The following is a 20,260-nucleotide window of genomic DNA, read 5'->3' as shown; positions in this document are numbered from 1 at the left end:
GAATGACTGGAGCACCAGGGTGGAGGAGCCCAGTGTGAGGTGAGGTTGGTGGTACCTGCAGGGCCGTGGTGCGGCACTGACTCCCTTTAAAGAAGGAGGACAGCCCTGGCCGGTTGGCTCAGTGGTAGAGCGTCTGTCTGGTGTGCAGGAGTCCCGGGTTTGATTCCCGGCCAGGGCACACAGGAGAAGCGCCCATCTGCTTCTCCACCCTTCCCCCTCTCCTTCCTCTCTGTCTCTTTCTTCCCCTCCCGCAGCCAAGGCTCCATTGGAGCAAAGTTGGCCTGGGTGCTGAGGATGGCTCCATGGCCTCCGCCTCAGGCGCTAGAATGGCTCTGGTTGCAACAGAGCGACACCCCAGATGGGCAGAGCATCGCCCCCTGGTGGGCATGCCGGGTGGATCCCAGTCAGGCGCCTGCGGGAGTCTGTCTGACTGCCTCCCTGTTTCCAACTTCAGAAAAATACAATAAATAAAGAAAGAAAGAAAGAAAGAAAGAAAGAAAGAAAGAAAGAAAGAAAGAAAGAAAGAAAGAAAGGAAGAAGGAGGACAGTGGGACCCCCATGAGAGAGAGATTTTGTTCAGCAATTGACTATGGTGTGGGACCCTTCCCTGAAAATATGGAAGATGAGAGTGGAGGGAGAAAGCTGGGATGGTTGTCCGTCTACATGGGTTTAAATCCCAGCTCTACTGCTGCATTTGAGGAAGTTACTAAATCTCCCTGTACCTCAGTCTTCTCATCTGGAAAATGGCACAACAATGACATCTGTCTCATCGGGTTGTCTTGGGATTTTAACAAGTCAAGATACATTTGTAGCCTTTGGTTGGAACAGAAATGGTGCATGAGAGGTGCTCAATGAACATTAGTTATTATCTTGATGGTGATGGTGATGAAATCTCAGAGCTCAACATTCTAGACGGGATCCTATTACCACTCTCCACCCTCTGTGCACTGCCTCAGCGCCATTAGACTTTTATTCAAACATCCCCTTCTCAGGGAGGCCTTTTCTGATCATCTTATTTAAAATGACACCCCCACTCAAGAATCTGACTTCTTCCTTCTTTATTTCATATCCCTCCCTAGCACTTAGATCCATGGGACACTGTACCTATATTATTTATTTTGTTTGTTGCCTACCCCCCCCCCATGCCCACTAGAATGTCAGCTCCACCAGAACAGGAATATTTGACTGTTTCTTTCACCATCATATGCCTCGTGCATTGTATTCCACGGCACCTGGACCCTGATCGTGTCCATCTATTACTCCTTGCTCTTGTTCGATAGCTAACCCACTTCCCAGGCTGCTCTAACTCACTTAATGGCTCATTAAACAGCAAAAGCAATGAAATGGAAAAAAAAGATCTCAAGCCCTAGAAGAGGGTGGAGGATGGACAAGGAAGGTGTGGAGGCGCCAGAGATGTTGATGATGGAGAAGAAAGTCAGTCTTTTCTAAAACCAGCTCAGCAGCCTGATCTTTTCAACCTGATTAATTACATTCAGCCTTTGTCAATATCACCATTCCCTCAGTCCTGGCCCAGGCAGCTGGTGGAGCAGCAGACTTATTCAATATTTAAGGAGACCTGCATTGCAGAAGAAGGGTTTGGGCCACGTGGGGAAGAAGCAGCAGCAGATGCTCAGGGTCAGTCTCTTAAGTGGTGGATTATTTTTCAAAGGAGAGAACTAAGAGAAGGAAAAGTCTAAATGCCCTCAGCTTACTGCTAGCCTCCCTGGATTTATGTTCACACGGAACAGCATACCCCAGAGTTATTTGCTCTGACTCGGGACAAGAGAGCGCTGCCGGCAGAAGGGAAGCTGAGAACCAGGAAGCTGGGTCTCCTGGGTTCTGATTTTTCTAGACTTACATAAAGCATTGGTTCTCTGAGGATGGTCCCCCAGACCAGCAGTGTCAGCATTACCTAGATCTGACTAGAAATGCAACGTCTCGGGCTCTGTCCCGGGCCTCCCGAATCAGAAACTCTGAAGCTGGGAAGTAGGCATCAGTCTGCTCTCACGAGACTTTCAAACTATAGAAATGATCCCTGAAAGTATAGTCTTTCACGAGACTTTCAGATGATGCACATTCAAGGTTAAGATGCTCTAGCAGGAGGGATGGGAACCGAAGAGGGTGTGGATTGGGGCACATGATTCTAAGCTGGTCGTTCTCAGCTCTGGCTGCACAATATAAATACCAGGAAGACTTCTGAAAAGTATGATATGGGTACCCATCATGGGTACCTTTTTTTTTCATTGACTTTAGAGAAAGAGAGAGAGAGAAACATCATTGTATGTGCCCTGACTGGGGATTAAACCAGCAACCTTGGCATATCAGGACAATGCTCTAACTGAGCTACCCGGCCAGCCTCCCTTTTTTTGAGAGAGAGAAAGAGAGAGTGGGTGGGTGGAAGGGAGAGAGACAGAGAGAAGCATCAACTTGTTGTTCCACTTAATTGTGCATTCATTGGTTGTTTTTCATATGTGCCCTGACCAGAGCTCGAACCAGTGGCCCTGGGATCGGGCTGGTGACTACAGCACTCTGGGAAGATGTTCTATTAATATCTGCTGTGCCACCAACCAGGGCTCACAACTACCTTCTTTAGTTGGTTTGATTGGGATCCTGGAATTGCATTTTTAACTCGTGCCGCCTGGCCCCAGTGACTGAAGGGTGTAGTCAGGGATGTGACCCTTTGTTCTAAGGTAACCCCTCTGTTTACCTCCCATGTGCCTTGGCAACTCATCTTACCTCATGGGTCCTTATTTTTGGCACCAGTAAAGTGGACCTAAACCTCCCATCTTCCTGGACTTGCAGGTAAATAGTGAGGCTTATGAGAGATGCTACTGTGAAATATTTAGAGTATCAAAGAGCTGACCACACTCTACTAACCAATCCCTACGTACCCTTTTGTTTTATGTGTGTTTCTGGTTAAAGGCGCCTTATTGTATGTATGTCTTAGTCCATTCAGGCTACTGTAACAATCTACCTACCTTGGACTGGGTGGCTTACAAATGATAGAAATTTATTCTTCATGGTTCTGGAGTCTGGAAGTCTGAGATCAGGGTACCAGCATGGCGAGGTTTCGATGAGAGACCACTTTGGATTGCAGACTGCTGATTTTTTTTTTTTTTTTAGCTATGATTATATTTAATCACATGGTAACAATTTTGGGGGGGGTTTTACAAATTTGAGAAAACAAACCTTTGGAAGTTGAAACATTTTTTTCTCTTTTTCGAAGAACCTTTTACATTAGAAGCTTAGAAGAAGAATACTGTTATATTGGACAGTTAAATTGAAAGTCCTAATAAACTGAGGGGGACTCTGAGGAATTACTCCTAAACCTAGTAAAACCAAATGGATATATCTCAGTGAAATTCATTATATGTAAATTGACGATGACATTAAAAATTTTTCTCTTTCATAAAAGTCATCTGCAGAGCCTATCAACTGAAAAAACAATTGAAGAAGTACAAACAAGATGGCAGCCATTGAGTTTAGTACACAGATCACTCTGACATGATACGGAAAACAAGAAGTCATGAAAGTATAGACTGCTGACTTCTTGTTCTGTCCTCACACGGAGAGCAGAGAGAGTAAGCAAACTCTCTTGCTCTCTCGTGACTCTTACAAAGTCACCTGGCCCATTGGGAGGGTCTCATGCTCATGAGGCCATCTAGTCCCATCCCCTCCCAAAGGCCTCCCACCTGCTAATTCCACCACATTTCAGGGTAGAGTTTGAACATATGAATTTGGGGCAGGGGGGCACAAACCTTAAATCCATCACAATATCTATTATTGGTTCACTCTCACTGACCTCATGGCAAACGGCACTATAACTCATGACGTAACGAAGCTTATCTAACAAATGTATGTTCTCCATGGGGCACATCGCAGACTTCTTGCCCTTAAGGACAGTGGACAGCCTTCATCACTGTGTTCAGGGGTCATTTTAAACATCAAAATCACCAACAAAAATGTGACTAACGTGACACTACACAGACCTCAAAAAAGAGACTTGTTTATATTATGAGAGCCCCCACAGAGGCAGAAGCCCACCCATTGGACTGAGCTGCTAACATGTACATTGGGCAACTCAGTTTTTTGGATGCTCTGTGTGGGTCTACAAATACCCATGGAAGTGCTGTAAGATTTGCCTTGGGGTTAAGAATAAATTTTAGGGAGTGGGCAAATGTGCAAAAATGGAATTTGCAAGTAATGAGAACTGACTCTGTGTGTGTGTATAAGTCAGGATTATATTGATTGTGAACCCAACTCAAACTAGTTCCAGTGATACAAAAGGACATTAATTGGCTCATGTAATCAAAGAGCCCACAAGATAGCCAAGGCATGACTATATCCAGAGGCTCAACAATAGTGTTAGGAATGGATTCTGACCATTTCTTAGTTCCGCTTTCTTCTGGGATGGTCTCACTCTCCAGCTTTCTCTTCCTGGTCAAACCCCATCAAGTCCAAGTCTGTCTTATACCAGCTTCAGCCCAGCAGGGGAAAAAGAGAAAGAACTTTCCTCCTAAGATACTAAACAAAAGCTCCAGATTTGAGTCTAATTGGGTTCCCTTGGGTAACTTATCCAACTTTGAATAGATTCTATGTAGAAGAGGGGAATATGCTGACTGGCCAGGTCGGGTCATGTGACCCCCATCCCCTTCCCAGAGTTGAGAGTTGAGGTCAGCCCTAAGAGAACACCGTGGGTTGCGCTAGAGAAATGATGACTTCTTAAAAGAAAATTGGACTGTTGGTACCAAGAGAGGGAGGAGCAGATGCCCACTTCCCATCCCCCCCAAGGAACTTTCAGCCTATGGAGAATGATTTCTGGGAACAACGGGAGGCTGAGCCCTAAGTTTCTGGTTTGTACATTAAAAATTAAGGAAGAACAGTGGCTTAAGAAGACATTATGGGTCGGGTAAGACTTGATCTGAGTTTTGAGGGGTTAAATATAGGCACAAGAACATTTCAGAGGATAATAAAAGTTTCCTCAAGACCATTCCATACATTCCAGTAGCTTCTGCTGCATGAAGCTTGGGAGAAAATGTCAGGTCATATGTGGCTGATGGGTTCCAACTGGTAGGAAATGCACCAGTTACTGATTTTACACACAAACACACACACACACACACACACACACACACACACACACACACCCTTGTACTCACTACAAGGCATAAAGTACTCATGACGCTGTGTATGGTCCTGAACCACAGCTCTGGCCACAGTTCTGCTGACATCTGCCCAACCTTTCTCAGGAATGAGGGCGCTAAGTCTGTTGTTATTGTTGTTTTCTGTCTCCATGGAAAACATGCACTGTTGCCACTGCCCGTGTCAATGGGGGTCCCAGCAGGAAACAGATGGCAACTCAACATTGTGTATACTAAGGAGTTTTTAAGAGGGACAAAATTATGGACAGAATTAAGGAAAACCAGCCATGGTTAGTGAAGAAGCACTGTGGGGCTAGCAATGATGGGGAACTTTTACCAGCCCTAGTCCTGAAGGGGTGATCTGGGCATGTGGTGGTAGGAGAGGGCATCTTGACCAGAGCTGTGACCTTTGTCAAGGGATGACACCAGCCCGTGGCGACTGCAGAAAGCAAGCCCGCACCTCACTCTTCTCCATCCAGTCTCTCCTAGGGCTCTCCATGGGCTAAATCCAAACAGAAGCCAGAGGGCAAGGGAATTTATTAAAGTGATACATACAAGTCAGTCTTCCAGGGAAGCGATCAGGGAGGAGAAGGGAGGGGGAGTGAAGATGGGAGGGCATGCAAAAAATAGGGCACACTGCTGGTATCAGTTAGCTATTGCTGCATAACAGTCCCCCAAAAGTTAATGGCTTAACACATAACCATTTATTTGCTTGCAGTTGTTTAGTTTGGTCTGAAATCAGTTGGGTGGTACTTGTGCTGGTCTGGAGACGGAAAAGCTGGATAATACAAGATGGTCTCGCTCACATGTCTAGTGGTAACTGGGCTGTTGGCTGGAAGGCCTTAGTTTTTCTCCACATGGATAGACTGGATTTCTAATATAGTAGCAGGACTATTCCAGAGGACAAGCCGCAGTGGACCAGCACTCATCAGGCTCTGCTTGGAACATAGCATTGGCCCAACAAGGCCACACACTAAGCCCATGCACAGAGTTAGGGTGGAAGGGACTATATAATGTGGAAGGCATGCTCATTGAGGGACATCAGTTTAACAATCTGCCATGCTGCCCCATACAAATAGAATTATAGCCTGCATTTCCCATTTCTGCTGCTGTCTTCATATACTTTTTAACAACTCATGTGAGTTCCTGACTATTAAAAAAGTGATTCCTAGGAAGCTGGATGTTGAGAAGGTGTGTGTGTTCATGTCTTCCCCTAATGCAACATCAGTGCTTCACCGACCAGAGTGAGGAGCTTTGAAAAGACGAGAAACTAGACTAAGCTTCAGATGTAGTTTTGATGTGATGTCTCTCCTAAAGTCTTGAGTCAGGGGATGCAGGGGATGAATGATGACTTATCTGATGCAGCCAGAAGATACTGAACATGCACATACGTTTTTTGTGTGTATGTGGGCATGTGTTACCTGTGTGATGTATGGATAGATGGTCTCTGATGTCTGGGGTTTGAATGCTGGCTCTGCCTTTTGGGGACTTTGGATCAGTACTTAACCCCTCCCTGTCTCAGTTTCCTGGTATAAAATGGGGCTAATGATTGAAATGGGAATTAAGTTAGATAACACTGTGCTAAGTAAAGGCACTTAGTGCCGAGCCAGGAGCAGGATGGATGCTCCGTATTTTTTAGGGGCTCAGTGAAGGACAGGGGGAGGAAGTCAAACAGGTCTTCTTGACTCCCAGCCCCACTACTTACTGGCTCTGAGTCAATCTTGGAGAAAGTCAATTAACATTTATGAACCTCAGTTTTTCTCTCTTAGAATGAATTCAGTGGTGTTTCTTTACAAGAGTAATACAAGCCAATGTCTGTGAATGGCTTAGTGCTATTGTTGGCCTTTATATCCTGGAGATGTGACAAAGATGACTTATTCCTTCTTATTTAAAACTAACCATGTGCCAGGAGTATTAACTTATTTAATCCTTTTTCCCCCCAAAGTTAGAAGTGGGGAGGCAGACGGACTCCCGCATGTGCCTGACCAGGATCCACCCAGCATGTCCACCAGGGGGCGATGCTCTGCCCATCTGGGGTACTGCTCTGTTGTGGCTGGAGCCATTCTAGCACCTGAGCTGGAGGCCATAGAGCCATCCTCAGCGCCTGGGCCAACTTTGCTCCAGTGGAGCCTTGGCTGCAGGAGGGGAAGAGAGAGATAGAGAGGAAGGAGAGGGGGAGGGGTGGAGAAGCAGATGAGTGTTTCTCCTGTGTGCCCTGACCAGAAATTGAACCTGGGACTTATACACACCAGGCCAATGCTCTACCACTGAGCCAACCGGCCAGGGCCACTTATTTAATCCTTTAGTATCCCTATGAGAAAGGTGCTCTTATCACTATTATTATAATCTCTATTTTTCATATGAAGAAACTGAGGCACAGAGAGGTTTAGTAACTGTCCCAACATCATACAGCTAGGAAGAGGCAGAGCTAGGATTTGAACCCTGACAGCTTGGCCCCTCTCAGCCTCCACACTCCTCAGCTGCCAGTGATGAGGGTCCTAACACCTACCGGCATGAATGATTGTGAAGACCTACGGCCTTGTAAATTACAGAGTGCTCCATCCATACTTGACATTCTGGTGGCTGTTTCCAGGGAACACGGGGAGAGAGACAGGAACTTTGTGGTTCATTCACGTTCTCCAGCCAACACTGGCTGAGGTTCATATTTCTGTTACTTTCCCCTACCTGGCGCCAGGAGAGCCTGGGTGGGGGAGGGGAATGGATGGAGGCGCGTCTTGAAGATCTATTATTCATGAGGATGAAGAGAAGCTTTTTGGTTGTTTTTTTGGGTTTTTTTTTTTCCCCTGATGTGGTCTCAGATTTCTTAAAATCCACATCCCAGGGAAGTGGCCATAGCTAGACTGTGTGAGGCAGGAAGTGTCCTTCATGGCCTGAGACTGTAACCCATGTTATTTTGGGGGCGAGGTTCCTCCGGAATGCCTGGGTGACTTTGCCCGATGCCAGCACTGGCCTCAGTATCTTCTCCAACCCATCTTCTCCACTCCAACCTCTCAACAGCTCTGTGAAGTAGAGGCTGTTACAGCCCCATTTTACAGATAGGGAAATTGAGGCTTTGAAATGTTCAGTGATTTGCCCAGGTTCTTGCTCTGCGTACAGGCGCTCCTCAACTTAATGATGGGGTTACATACAGCTTAGCCCAGTGTGTTTCGACCGCCGGTCCACCAGAAATTTCATTCCAGTCCACAGAGGAATTAACCACCCTGATGTTGTGTGAAGATTATATATGGACCAGCAGTTGGAAACCACTGGCTTAGCCTAGCCCACCTTAAGTGTGCTCAGAACGTTTACATTAGCCTACAGCTGGGCAAAATCATCTTAACACAAAACCTGTTTTATAATAAAGTGCTGATCTGATGTAATTTATTACGTGTGTTGCCTTGGAACCATGGTTAAGTAAAAAAATCATTAAGTCAAACCATTGTAAGTCGGGGACCATCTGTAGTTTGTCCCTAAGGCACGGGGAGGATCAGGCTGACACGTGTGGTCTCCATGGCATGATGAGATATAGGGCTGTAGGTAAGTCAGTTCCAGCTGAGTTTTAATCAGAATGAGCTTCGTTGCAACCTGGGTCTAAGTGGCAGCCAGGGGCCATTAAGCAAACCACCCGTTTTAACACGCAGACCTGCCTAATCACGTTTCTCTGTTTGGGGCCGTGTGTCTGTGCATGTGCGCGCAAATGCAGAAATCAGTCCTGAGCGTTTCCTCTCTCCCTTGCTCACCACAACGAGGCCAGCGCCAAGATAAGCTCGGTTAGCAACACAACAAAGGCAAGTTTCCACTTTATCAAGGAATCGGGTAATTGCCTGGACTGTGCAGGGAGCCCTGCAGACTGTTGTGTTAACATTGTCTGTTTTTGTGGGTTGGAGTTCAGTGTTGGGATTTATAGACTTGGGGCTCAGAGAGGTTTATAATCCAAAGGAGGAAAAAAATGTTTGGGGAACCCTTGCCCAGCAGGAAACATTCTCCCTAGGGAGATCAATTCTGGATGCTCTGTCTTCTGTGTGTGTCGTGGGTTTACCTCTGTGGATCCATTTCAAATGCACGTCCTGTTGTGTCTTTTTTTTTTTTTTGTATTTTTCTGAAGCTGGAAACGGGGAGAGACAGTCAGACAGACTCCCGCATGCGCCCGACCGGGATCCACCCGGCACGCCCACCAGGGGTGACACTCTGCCCACCAGGGGGCAATGCTCTGCCCCTCCGGGGCATCGCTCTGCCGCGACCAGAGCCACTCTAGTGCCTGGGGCAGAGGCCAAGGAGCCATCCCCAGCGCCCGGGCCATCTTTGCTCCAATGGAGCCTCAGCTGTGGGAGGGGAAGAGAGAGACAGAGAGGAAGGGGGGGTGGAGAAGCAAATGGGCGCTTCTCCTATGTGCCCTGGCCGGGAATCGAACCCGGGTCCCCCGCACGCCAGGCCAATGCTCCACCGCTGAGCCAACCGGCCAGGGCCCTGTTGTGTCTTAATGGCTGTGTGCCCTTGGATAAATGGCTTTACCTCTCTGGGCTTTAGTTTCCTGGTCTGTAAAACTAGCTAATAAAAGATCTTATTTCCTAGGGCTGATGTGAATATGGAATGAGATGTTGCATTTGAGACACTTAGCACAGTTCCTGGGCCATTGTAAGCACAGACAGGATGGGTTAGGCTGTACTTCATAACAAACAATCCCCAATGTTTTGGTGCCTAAAACGACAGATTTGTTTCTCGTTCACACTACCTTGATGTGGTAGGTTAGCAGGGGTGTGTGCTCTGCATTGGGCCTCACACAGGACCCGGACTGAGGGGGCTCCATCCTCACACGTCCGTGATTGTCAAGACAGGAAAAGATGAATGTGGTGAAGTAAGAACCAGCTTTAGAGTTACAACCTGGGGTCTTTTCATTGATCAAAACAGGTTAGGTGGCCACCCCCACCCAGCTTGCCAGGGAGAGGGAAGGGTGTCCTATCACAGGGTAGAAAGCCAGAAATACTTAGTCCGCAGCACTAATGACAACCACAGCTCTCAACCAATGACCCTTGCTTTAGTACAATCCTATTGTTATGATCATATTAACATAATACATAGTTATTGTTATTTCCATCAATCATCATCACCATGCTTTATGCTCTTACTCTAGCTACAAAAAGTCTGAGACATTTCCTGCTGGGCTCCCACCTCCTTAGGAAAACATAGCTGAGAATTATTTCTCTTGACAAGGGGATATTTTGTGCCAGGCCCTGAATCAAGGACTCTGCATACATGATCTCACTCAATCCACACAATAATTCTGTTTGAGGTGAGTCCTATTGTTCCCATTGCCCAGATGAGAAAACCGAGGTTCAGGGAGGTGATTCTACTTGTCAGGCTCAAAATTGGCAAAATCGGCTTGACCCCCAAACATATATCTTAAGTCACCTTGCTGAAGTAAGTGACTGCAAAAGTATGTGATCTTAGCTTCTGGATATTTAAATGGAAGTGGGCACTGTCTGGGTGGAATGTCCCAGAGATGCTACATACTCTCATTGCTGACCAGCAGTGACAGAGGTCCATCATTGGCGCCGCTCTCTCTTCTCAGTCCTGTGGTCCCCTCCTTCCAGCCCTCCCATCACCCCAGGCTCCATCCTCATGGATTCCTCCATTCCCTACACATCCCTTGTCCAGTGAAGCCTCTGAGCCTTCACCCACTCAGTTCCCTCATCCTTTCCTCCATCCTTCATGTCTTGCACACTCTAGCTCATCCTTCAAGGACCAGCCCAAATTTCCCTCCTCTGGGAAGACTCCCCAGGCAGAACCAATCCCATAATCTGTCTGTTCCCGTGGCATATTTTACAGGAACAAATCTAAGTCTTTTCTACACACACACAGAATATATTTTACAGAAGGCAAAGAAATTAGTCTTTGTTTTTAATTAACACTAGCTCTCTCATCCTGACTTTAAATACTGCTACCTCATTTGTCTTATTAAGTACTTAGTTTTGCTTTTAATTAGTGCTGTCTGTTTATTGTCACTGAATTTTAATTGTCAGTGCAGGGTCTCAGCAGGACTTGATGTGGATGCTTTACAAATGTCTCCTATCCTCCTGGAAGGCCTGGGCTTGGATGGCAGTGCCTCTGAGGTGGGGGGGGGGGGGAGGGGTTACAGGGAGTGGCTGAAGACTGGTGTATTTTTTCCAGACCTCAACTTGTTTTGGTTGCCTATGAGATCCCTGTTTGCCCCTAGGTAACTGGTCTATGAAGACACAGAAAGAATTCAAGAGGGTTGCAATGCAGAAATTCAATTTAAATTTGACTTGAGGGGTAAAAAAACCGGAACAAACATATTGGTTCATGGCATCCAAAAAGTCCATTATTAAATTCAAGTAAGATGCCTGACCAGGCGGTGATGCAGTGGATAGAGTGTCAGACTGGGATGTGGAGGACCCAGTTCAAGACCCTGAGGTCACCAGGTTGAGCGGGGGCTCATCTGGTTTGAGCAAAGCTCACCAGCTTGAGCCCAAGGTTGCTGGCTCGAGCAAGGGGTCACTTGGTCTGCTGTAGCCCCCTGGTCAAGGCACATATGAGAAATCAATCAATGAACAACTAAGGTGTCGCAACGAAGAATTGATGTTTCTCATCTCTCTCCCTTTCTGTCTGTCTGTCCCTATCTGTCCCTTTCTCTGACTCTCTCTGTCCCTGCCATTAATTAATTAATTAATTAATTAATTAATTCAGGTAAGGCTGGCTCTAGCATTCCAACAACACCATCAGGAATCAGTCTCTTTCCATCTCTCAGCTCTACTTTCATCCTTTGGCAGACATTTCCCACATGGTGACTAAAGTAACCAATATCAGCTCCTGGCTTCTGTTCTTTGAGCTTAGCAACTCCAATGGAAAGAGAGTGTTCCATATAGTTCCAGCAAAAGTCTTAGGGTAGGCCTTCATTGGTCCAGATTGGGTCATGTGCCTATCCCTGAACCAGTCATGGTAGCTCATGGGATGTACTGTCCTAATTGGCCACGCGAGGGTCATTGGCTCACCTCTAGGGATCAGGTTTGGGTGAGCTTCACCTGGATCACACAGATTGATATTGAGAAAGAGAGAGAGATGATTTCTCAAAAATTATGGGCCTGACCAAGTGGTGGCACAGTGGATAGAGTGTAGGACTGGGATGCAGAGGATCCAGGTTCAAAACCCCAAGGTTGGCCCTGGCAGGTTGGCTCAGTGGTAGAGCGTCAGCCCGGCATGTGGAAGTCCTGGGTTCGATTCCAAGACAGGGCACCAAAAGTGCCCATCTGCTTCTCCACCCTTTCCCTTCTCCTTTCTCTCTGTCTCTCTCTTCCCCTCCTGCAGCAATGGCTCCATTGGAGCAAAGTTGGCCCAGGCGCTGAGGATGGCTCATGGCCTCTGCCTCAGGTGCTAGAATGGCTCCAATTGTAGCAGAGCAATGCCCAGATGGGCAGAGCATCACCCCCTAGGGGCATGCCAGATGGATCCCAGTCGGGCACATGCAGGAGTCTGTCTCTCTGCTGCCCCACTTCTCACTTCAGAAAAAAAAAAAAAGAAATACAAACCCCGAGGTTGCTGGCTTGAGCATAGTATCATAAACATGACCCCATGGTTGCTGGCTTGAGCCCAAAGGTCACTGGCTTGAAGCCCAAGGTTGCTGGCTTGAGCCCAAGGTCACTGGTTTGAGCAAGGGGTCCCTTGTTCTGCTGTAGCCCCCCGGTCAAGGCACATATGAGAAAGCAATCAGTAAACAACTAAGGAGACTAAGAAGCCACAACGAAGAATTGATGCTTCTCATCTCTCTCCCTTCCTGTCTGTTCCTATCTGTCCCTCTCTCTGTCTCTCTGTCACAAAAAAAAAAAAAAAAAAAAAAAAAAAAAGGGAAAATTATGGTGCTATTACCTTCCTCTGCAAAAGGTGAGATAATGCTGGACAGGCAAAAACAAGAGCTCTTCACCGCAGATACATGCTGTGGTGTCTCACTCAAACAAATACCTGGAATTTAGACCTTTGTTTTCTTCTCGGCCCCACCCTCAAATGCCAAAAACAGTCACCTCCTTGCCTAAGACTTGAAAAGCATTTTAGATTGAAAGGTCCCTGCGCATGTGCTAACTCATCAGCTCTTCCCAACAACCCTACAAGGTAGGCACTACGAAGACAGGAATTTTTATGTCCTCATTTTACAGGTGTAAACACCGAGGCCCAGAACGACTAAGTGACTCCCGGAGTCACACAGGAGATGAATAAAGGAGCTAGGGTTGGATCCCAGGACTGCTTCTGAGGTCAGCCATTGTCCTACAAAGATGGGCTGCTTTCTCAACCAGAGTTTGCCGCATAACAAAGCACTCAGAGATTAGTGGCTTAGATTTAGAACAACAACCCTTTATTTAATCTCATGATTGTTAAAATCAGTGATTGGGTTGAGTCTGGCTGCATAGTTCTTCTGGTTTAGGCCAGACTTGGATGATCTGGGTTGGGCTTGTTCACATCTGTGGTCAGCTTGCATGTCGTCTGGGACTGGCTGGCTTACGATGGGGCAGCTGCAGCAACTGTCACAACGGTGGTCCTCACCATGTGGTCACTGCAATCTGTTTAAGTTGCAGAGCAGTGTGGGACATGGGCTTTGTGCTTACCTTAAAATCCTTTAAAATGGGGACTGTCCCGTGGGACTGTTTGCAGGCTCATGACATGAGCCATCTATTATTGCTATATGGCAATGAGAGGATCACAGGAGGTGACAGTGAGCTTGCTGTGGTTTAAGACCAGGAGCACAGAGGAGCCTCATCTTGAGTGTCTCTTGGGACTGTCTCTGTCCTGTTTCGAGCACCAACCAGCTCAGCATGGAAGGAGCCAAGGCCTGTTGTTCCAGCTGGCTCTCGATCAACTCTTCCATGGCTGCTGAATCAGAGTGGAGCCTGAATGGTCCTTATGATCTGACATGCCCCCACCCTGCCCCCAATTGCTCTGATCTCAGCTCCCACCCTTCTCCCCCTTGCTCACTCCCCTCTAGCCACTCTCCCCTCCTTGCCACTTCTCCAACTTACACAGCACATGCCCACCCCAGGGCCTTTGCACTTGCTTTCCCCTCTGCCTGGAATGCTCCATCTCAGATATCCACATGGCACAGTCCATTGCCCTCTACAGCTCTTTGCTCAAATATCTCCACTCAGAGTGCCCCCTCTGACCAGCAATTTCAAGTCAACCGTTTCTCTCAAGCACCAGTCCCTTTTTCCTGTTTTATTTATCTTTAAATTGCTCATCATCAGCTGCTCTGTTTTATATTTGACTTGCTTGGTTATTGTCTGTATTCCCTACTACGGGGTGAGTAACATAACAACAGTGGTTTTCCTTTTTTGTGTTTGTTTTTAATGCTGTATCCCCAGTGCCTAGAACAGTGTCTGGCACATAGTAACAGATGTTTTATAAATATTTTTTTATTATTTCAATTTCTCAAGAGAAGCTGGCAATCTGTATTTTTAAATTAAATCCTGTACTTTTAAAGTACTGGCTTAATTTTTCTTTAAAAAAAAAAATCACTGCCTGGGCCAAGCAAAACCTCTTTGCAGCCTGGATCTGGTCCGTGGACCCTCACTCTACCCCTATTTGAGGCCCTTTGTGTGAGTTGCATTCCACACGCCATCAGATAGATAGTGGGAATGAGTTGTTCTGGGTTCCTAATTGAGCAGTGATGGGCTGGACTCCGGGGAGGCAGGGAGGGGCGGGGACAGAGACAGAGAGATGGAACTGCCTGGGCTCTGTCCAAGCTGCTGGCTGCTGCATGCTCTGCTGTGAAGAAGCATCTGGTTTAATTCCAAGAGCATGGGGCGGGGTGGGGGGGTGGGGGTGACGACTCTGGCATTGAACTTCATGCGGACAGCTGCGCTCACGCAGGTTCTCTGCAGTGCCACCTAAGGCCTGGGCCAGCCTGCCCCAGCCCAGCCCCTGCCGAGTCACGCTTCAATTCCTGCTGTGGCTCTGAAGCTCAGTGTGCTTTAAGAGTTGTTTTCCAGTTCAACTAAAACCTGCTGAGAGTCTCATTCCTCAGCAAGCAGCGCCAGAGGAGCCAGTGGAGAAGGAGGCGCAACACAGCACAAAGAGGGAGAGGGGAGGGGTCCTGAGTCCGGTTTTGCTGGGTGTGGGACAGGATCTCCGACTCAGGATTGTGTCAGGGTTAGCGCCAAGCAGTGGAGGTGGGCAGAGCTGGAGCGGGGACTGGCACTGCCACTGACGGGAGATGATTGTACCCCCACGGCACTCACTGAGCTCTACGACTTACGGAAGATTTATTGAGCATCTACTCTGTGTTATACTCAGGACTGGCTGCAAAGGGAAAGCAGGAGACCCCTCTGTCCAAAAATTATTAAGAATATCAAGATGATGACAGCAGAGCATTAAGCCAAGTGCAGGGTCCTTCTGCATACGTCACAGGCCTGTGGAGCTGGCCCTGTGTGTACAGGAAGTACAGTGGTTGAACAAATATAGACCTGGCTTCTGCTCTCATGAATTTTCGATAAAAGGTGGAGAGACAAACAGCAAATACAAACATAATAATCATTACAAATAATGATACATATTATAAGAGAAACAAACAGGGTGCCGTGAGAGTAAGTAATGGGGTTTGAGGAGGTGACTTAGAGAGTGTAGTCAGGGAAGGCGTCCTGGAAGAGGTGACATTTGAGCAGAGACCAGATCATGTGATACAGCCATTCACATGAGAAGAGAGGAAAGATGGTATCAAGGCAGAAAGAACAGTCGCGGCAAAGGCCTGGTGACTGGAATGGCCAGTGTGAGTGGAGCATGGGCAGAAATACAGAGAGAGTAGAAGGCTGAGGGTTTATGACAGTTCTTTGAGGTCACAGAGAGGATCTTAAATCTTAAGTGCAATCAGCAGCCATTGAAGCACTTTATTATTTATGAAGAGCTAACAAATCCACATGGTTGCAAATATAAAGGGATATGTTGTGAACATTCTCCTTCCCTTCAGTCCCAGCTACCCAGTTTCCTGCCCCAGAAGCAAGTGATGTTATCAGTTCTGTGCATTCTTTGCAGAGATATTTTATTCATATACTGCCAACAATCATATGCACATATCCAACTTCCTCTTGTGCAAACAAATAGTGTTTTTCTGGAACATCATCATACACCCTGATCTTTTCACTAGACCATTTATCTTGGTGCTGAATCCATACTCATCATCAATAGTCTCATTATTCTTCATAGCTGTGTAGTACTCTACTGCACAGAAGCACCATCCTCCAGCTACCCAGTGCTTGTTATTAGGCATTTAGATTGCCTCACTGGAAGACTTTAAGCAGGACCTTGGGAAGCCCACCTAGACTCTCTGTGCCTCCGTTACTCTTCTGTGGAATGGGATTAAAAGATCATCTATCTCATAAGGCTATTGCTAGGATTGTATGAGGTAAAACTTGATCGGTACTTAGCATGTACCAAGCCCTTGATGACTGAACCATCAATTTTTGCTGTTGTTACTTTTGTTACTGCAGGTAAACTGCTCCTTGGAGTTTGCGCCAGGACCGTGGGGCCACCTGTGCCTGGGGAAAGAGCTGGGGCCTCTGGCTTTCAGGGGAGGCAGTTATTTTATGCTTTCTAAAGTTGCAGCTGCAGAACTGGACTTAAGCCATGGCCTTGGCCATGCGCAGGCTAAAGAGTGTGATCACTCGGTGTCTCCAGGCAGAGGTCCGAGTGGGCAGGCCTCTGTTTTTGAGGCTGAGAGACAGGAATGCAGCCAGGGGACAGAGGTCCAGGACTGCCACCAATCCCCCAGAAACTCATCAAAACCCAACAATCTAAAGCCCAGGCAGGACTGTTCTACTAGTGTGGGCAGAGTAGTGAGTAGCAAGCAGCATATGGGCTTTGTAGACAGAATTGGAATCCTGGCTCTGCTACTTGGTAGCTGTGTGATTTCAAGTGGGTGGCTTAACCACTCTGAGCCTCAGCTTTCTTATCTGTAAAATGGGGATCATATGACCTACCGACGAGAATTATAAGGATTAAAGTAAATAATGAAGGTATGGAATTTGGCTCATAGTAGGCGCTCAAGAAATGTCAGTCATTTATTGTTGGATACACTGTAGTCTAGGAGAAGTAGGCAGAGGGAATTGCCCTTCTATAAGTGCCTGTGTGTGTCGGGCACCGTGGTAGGTACTTAAACTCATCAGCTCAGTGACTCCAAGGTTCCACATTGGTCCCAAGTCTGCAGTCCTATGCTATTTACCTGACACACCCTCCTCTACTTTTGCTTCCCTCCCCCAGTCCTCCCTGGGGCTGCGAGCCTCCTGTCCATTGTGGTGATGTTCTGGGGGCACGGGAAAGTGGGGGTGATCTGAAAACATCAGAGGCTCCCCTCTGGACTCCCTCCCATTCTCAGACCTGAGATCTGGGCTGGACTTCATGGAGAGTCGTCATCTGCAGGCAGGGAGGAGGACATTCTAGGCTCCTGCTTTGTCAGGTTGGGAAATGGTCAGGTGGCCTGCCCGGGGTGCACAATGAGCTCAGGGGTCAGAACCCACTTTTCTTAAACCTACTTATTGCCCTTATTCCCCTTGCTACTTATTCTCCTTACCACTTATTTCCCTTACTACTCCAAAGTGAGGTCAAGTTCTCTAGATACAGAACCTGAGCTGGGGTTTCTCGTGCTAGTGATGGACTCAGAGCAGGGCAGTGGGGACACTGGACTTGGATGTGGCTGCAGCTGGAATCTGGCCTCAGCCTGATCCCACGGAGGGGTTCTGGTGTGCTGGCCCCTGAGACAAGGGGCTGTGCTTTTTTTACACTTTTCCCTTATCAGCCATTGGCTTTGGGTCGCTCCCGGGGTGAGTATAGCCCTCTTGGTGTTTCTGGGCAAGGCAGCAGCAGTTCTTGTGGGCTAAGGGTCAGCCTCTGGGAAATGGTGCTGCTATGAGCCCTTAGTCGCTCCCATTCCTAGAGGCTGGGGTCAGACACGTCATTGGTTAAGGGCATCAACAGTGTCCACGATGCCTCCTCCCCTCCCCCTGTATTCCACACCCCCTGAGCCGGAATCTGCCTGTGAACCATGTGGCCTCCTTTCTCCAGGACAGTCCTCCAGATGCCCCAGTCCTCAGGCCATTCCATAACCTGGCCCAGGCCCGGTTGACTGGGTTAAGAGTTCAATCCTGGCATGTTAATTGCTTTGAGAGCCCTGAGTGGCCATGCAGAAATAACCAGTGCTGTCCAGGGCGGCTTCTGGCCCGGAGCAATGGAGCTGGGTGCCGTCCAGGGGCGGTCAACAGTGGACTTTGCAGGCAGAATTTTAATAGGAAACGAGTTTCTAGCGTGCATAACTGAAGGCAGGAGGGGGCGACAGGCCAGGTTCTGCCTTGAAGACAACAGAATTTGGAGATCAGAGTTCCTGGGAGAGTACTGCCTCCTTTCCCCAACCCTCCCTGCCTCCCAGGATTCTCCAAGGGCCCTGTTTTATCTCTGCCGCAAAGCAGCTGAGGAGGTTTTCAAATGACGTTCCACAGTCCAGACCAGAGCCAGCCAGGGAAGTTCATTACCCAGGGACGGAGGCTCTGGGCACCCAGCAGGGGCCAGGGTCCCTAGGGGGCCGGGGCAGCCTCGCTCAGCTCTTGGCACAAGCAATAATGAGACTTCAAGGTTCTTCTCAGCAAATTTCCTTCACAGCAGGAGCTGTCTCTCTCTTCTGATTTTGAAGTGGAAACAATGGAATGGTCACGTTAACCTGGGAAGATCACGTTATACTACATGGGGGCTGACGAAATGGCTTCTGCATAATAGGTTTCTGTCCCACGTGTCCAACCAGGAAGCCCTGCTTTGGCTTCACCCAGCTTTACTACTTCCACGGGCTGCAGGGATAAGAAGGTCTTTTTCCTGTTCCCCTTCCAACTTCCCACCTCGTCAGCTTCCCCGGGAAATAGGCTGTGCTGTCACCAGACCCTCAGGGAAATCGGGACCCCCGGGGACTCTGACCCTAGCCCTGCTGGGTATGTGGCCTTGGGTCTGTGATGGGGAAGAAGGTGGGTTGGAGGGGGGAGCTTCGGCTCTGATCCATTTGCTGCCGGTAGGGAGCTGGGACCTCTGGCGGGAACTTTCCCTCTTTAAGGCTGAGGTTCCCCCCTGGCAAGTGGACAGCTGTGGGAAGTTCCCTGTCTTCTCTGTGTCCCCCCGGCGTGCTTGGCAGAGAGCAGGGACTTGGGAAGTAAGAAGTGGCTGAATCACTGTTCGCATGACGTTCTCTGTGGGTCACTGTTTTCCAGGCACACGGGATATCTGCCATGACCGACACCGTCTTCAGCGGCAGCTCCAGCCGTTGGGTGTGCCCCAGTGACCATTCCCTTCAGTCCAAGTAAGTCACCTGGGGCTTCCTGGGTTGGGCTGGTTTGGGGTCAAGGAGGTCTGAGAGTTCCAACCTTGGAGGAGGAAAGGAATAGCAAACAAAGAGCTAGAATCTCTTGCCCTGGGGTGGGGAAGGAACCTAGTGGGAGCTTTGTCATGGAAACGTCACTGATTTTACTGCTTTGCAAGGTTGGAGTAACAAGATCACATCTTGAGCTGCATGCTCGCCCCACTTGTTAGGCGGCCGGTGGAGTGGTAAGAGCACTGACCTGGTGTCTACAATCAGACTTGGTTCTGGTTCTAGGACTGAGCTCATTTACTGTGTGATCATGAGCCAATCTCCCTCTTTGGGCCTCAGTTTCCTCAATCAAATAAAATGGACGGGAGCACAGGTCGCAAAGTGACGGGCCACCAGCGGGCTCTGACTCACGGGAGGGTGTTTTCTTATTTTTGGCCTGATCATTAAAAAAAGAGGGGGGGGGGGCTGGTCGGCCTGGCGTGCAGAAGTCCCGGTTCGGCCTGACCTGTGGTGGCGCAGTGGATAAAGCGTCGACCTGGAAATGCTGAGGTCGCCGGTTTGAAACCCTGGGCTTGCCTGGTCAGGGCACATATGGGAGTTGATGCTTCCAGCTCCTCCCCCCTTCTCTCTCTCTGTCTCTCCCTCTCCTCTGTAAAAAAAAAAAAAAAAAAAAGAAGTCCCGGTTCGATTCCCGGCCAGGGCACACAGGAGAAGCGCCCATCTGCTTCTCCACCCCTCCCCCTCTCCTTCCTCTCTGTCTCTCTCTTCCCCTCCCGCAGCGAGG

General features: G+C 48.3%; 1 protein-coding gene across 3 annotated transcripts in view; it reads left to right on the top strand.

Moving 5' to 3' along the window:
* RPH3A (rabphilin 3A) overlaps nucleotides 1-20,260 on the top strand; it is a 79,445-nt gene that overhangs the window by 11,349 nt on the left and 47,836 nt on the right. For all 3 annotated transcript variants that reach the window (XM_066370858.1, XM_066370859.1, XM_066370857.1), the window contains exon 3: nucleotides 19,379-19,467. In XM_066370858.1, coding sequence (XP_066226955.1) covers nucleotides 19,397-19,467 — 71 coding nt within the window. In that variant the 5' untranslated portion in view covers nucleotides 19,379-19,396. The remainder of the gene's footprint in view (nucleotides 1-19,378; nucleotides 19,468-20,260) is intronic.

The sequence above is a fragment of the Saccopteryx leptura genome, chromosome 2 (assembly GCF_036850995.1).
Source record: "Saccopteryx leptura isolate mSacLep1 chromosome 2, mSacLep1_pri_phased_curated, whole genome shotgun sequence".
Taxonomy (NCBI): Eukaryota; Metazoa; Chordata; class Mammalia; order Chiroptera; family Emballonuridae; genus Saccopteryx; species Saccopteryx leptura.
The sequence above is the reverse complement of the archived record's forward strand: the minus strand, read 5'-3'. Positions and strand labels throughout refer to the sequence as shown.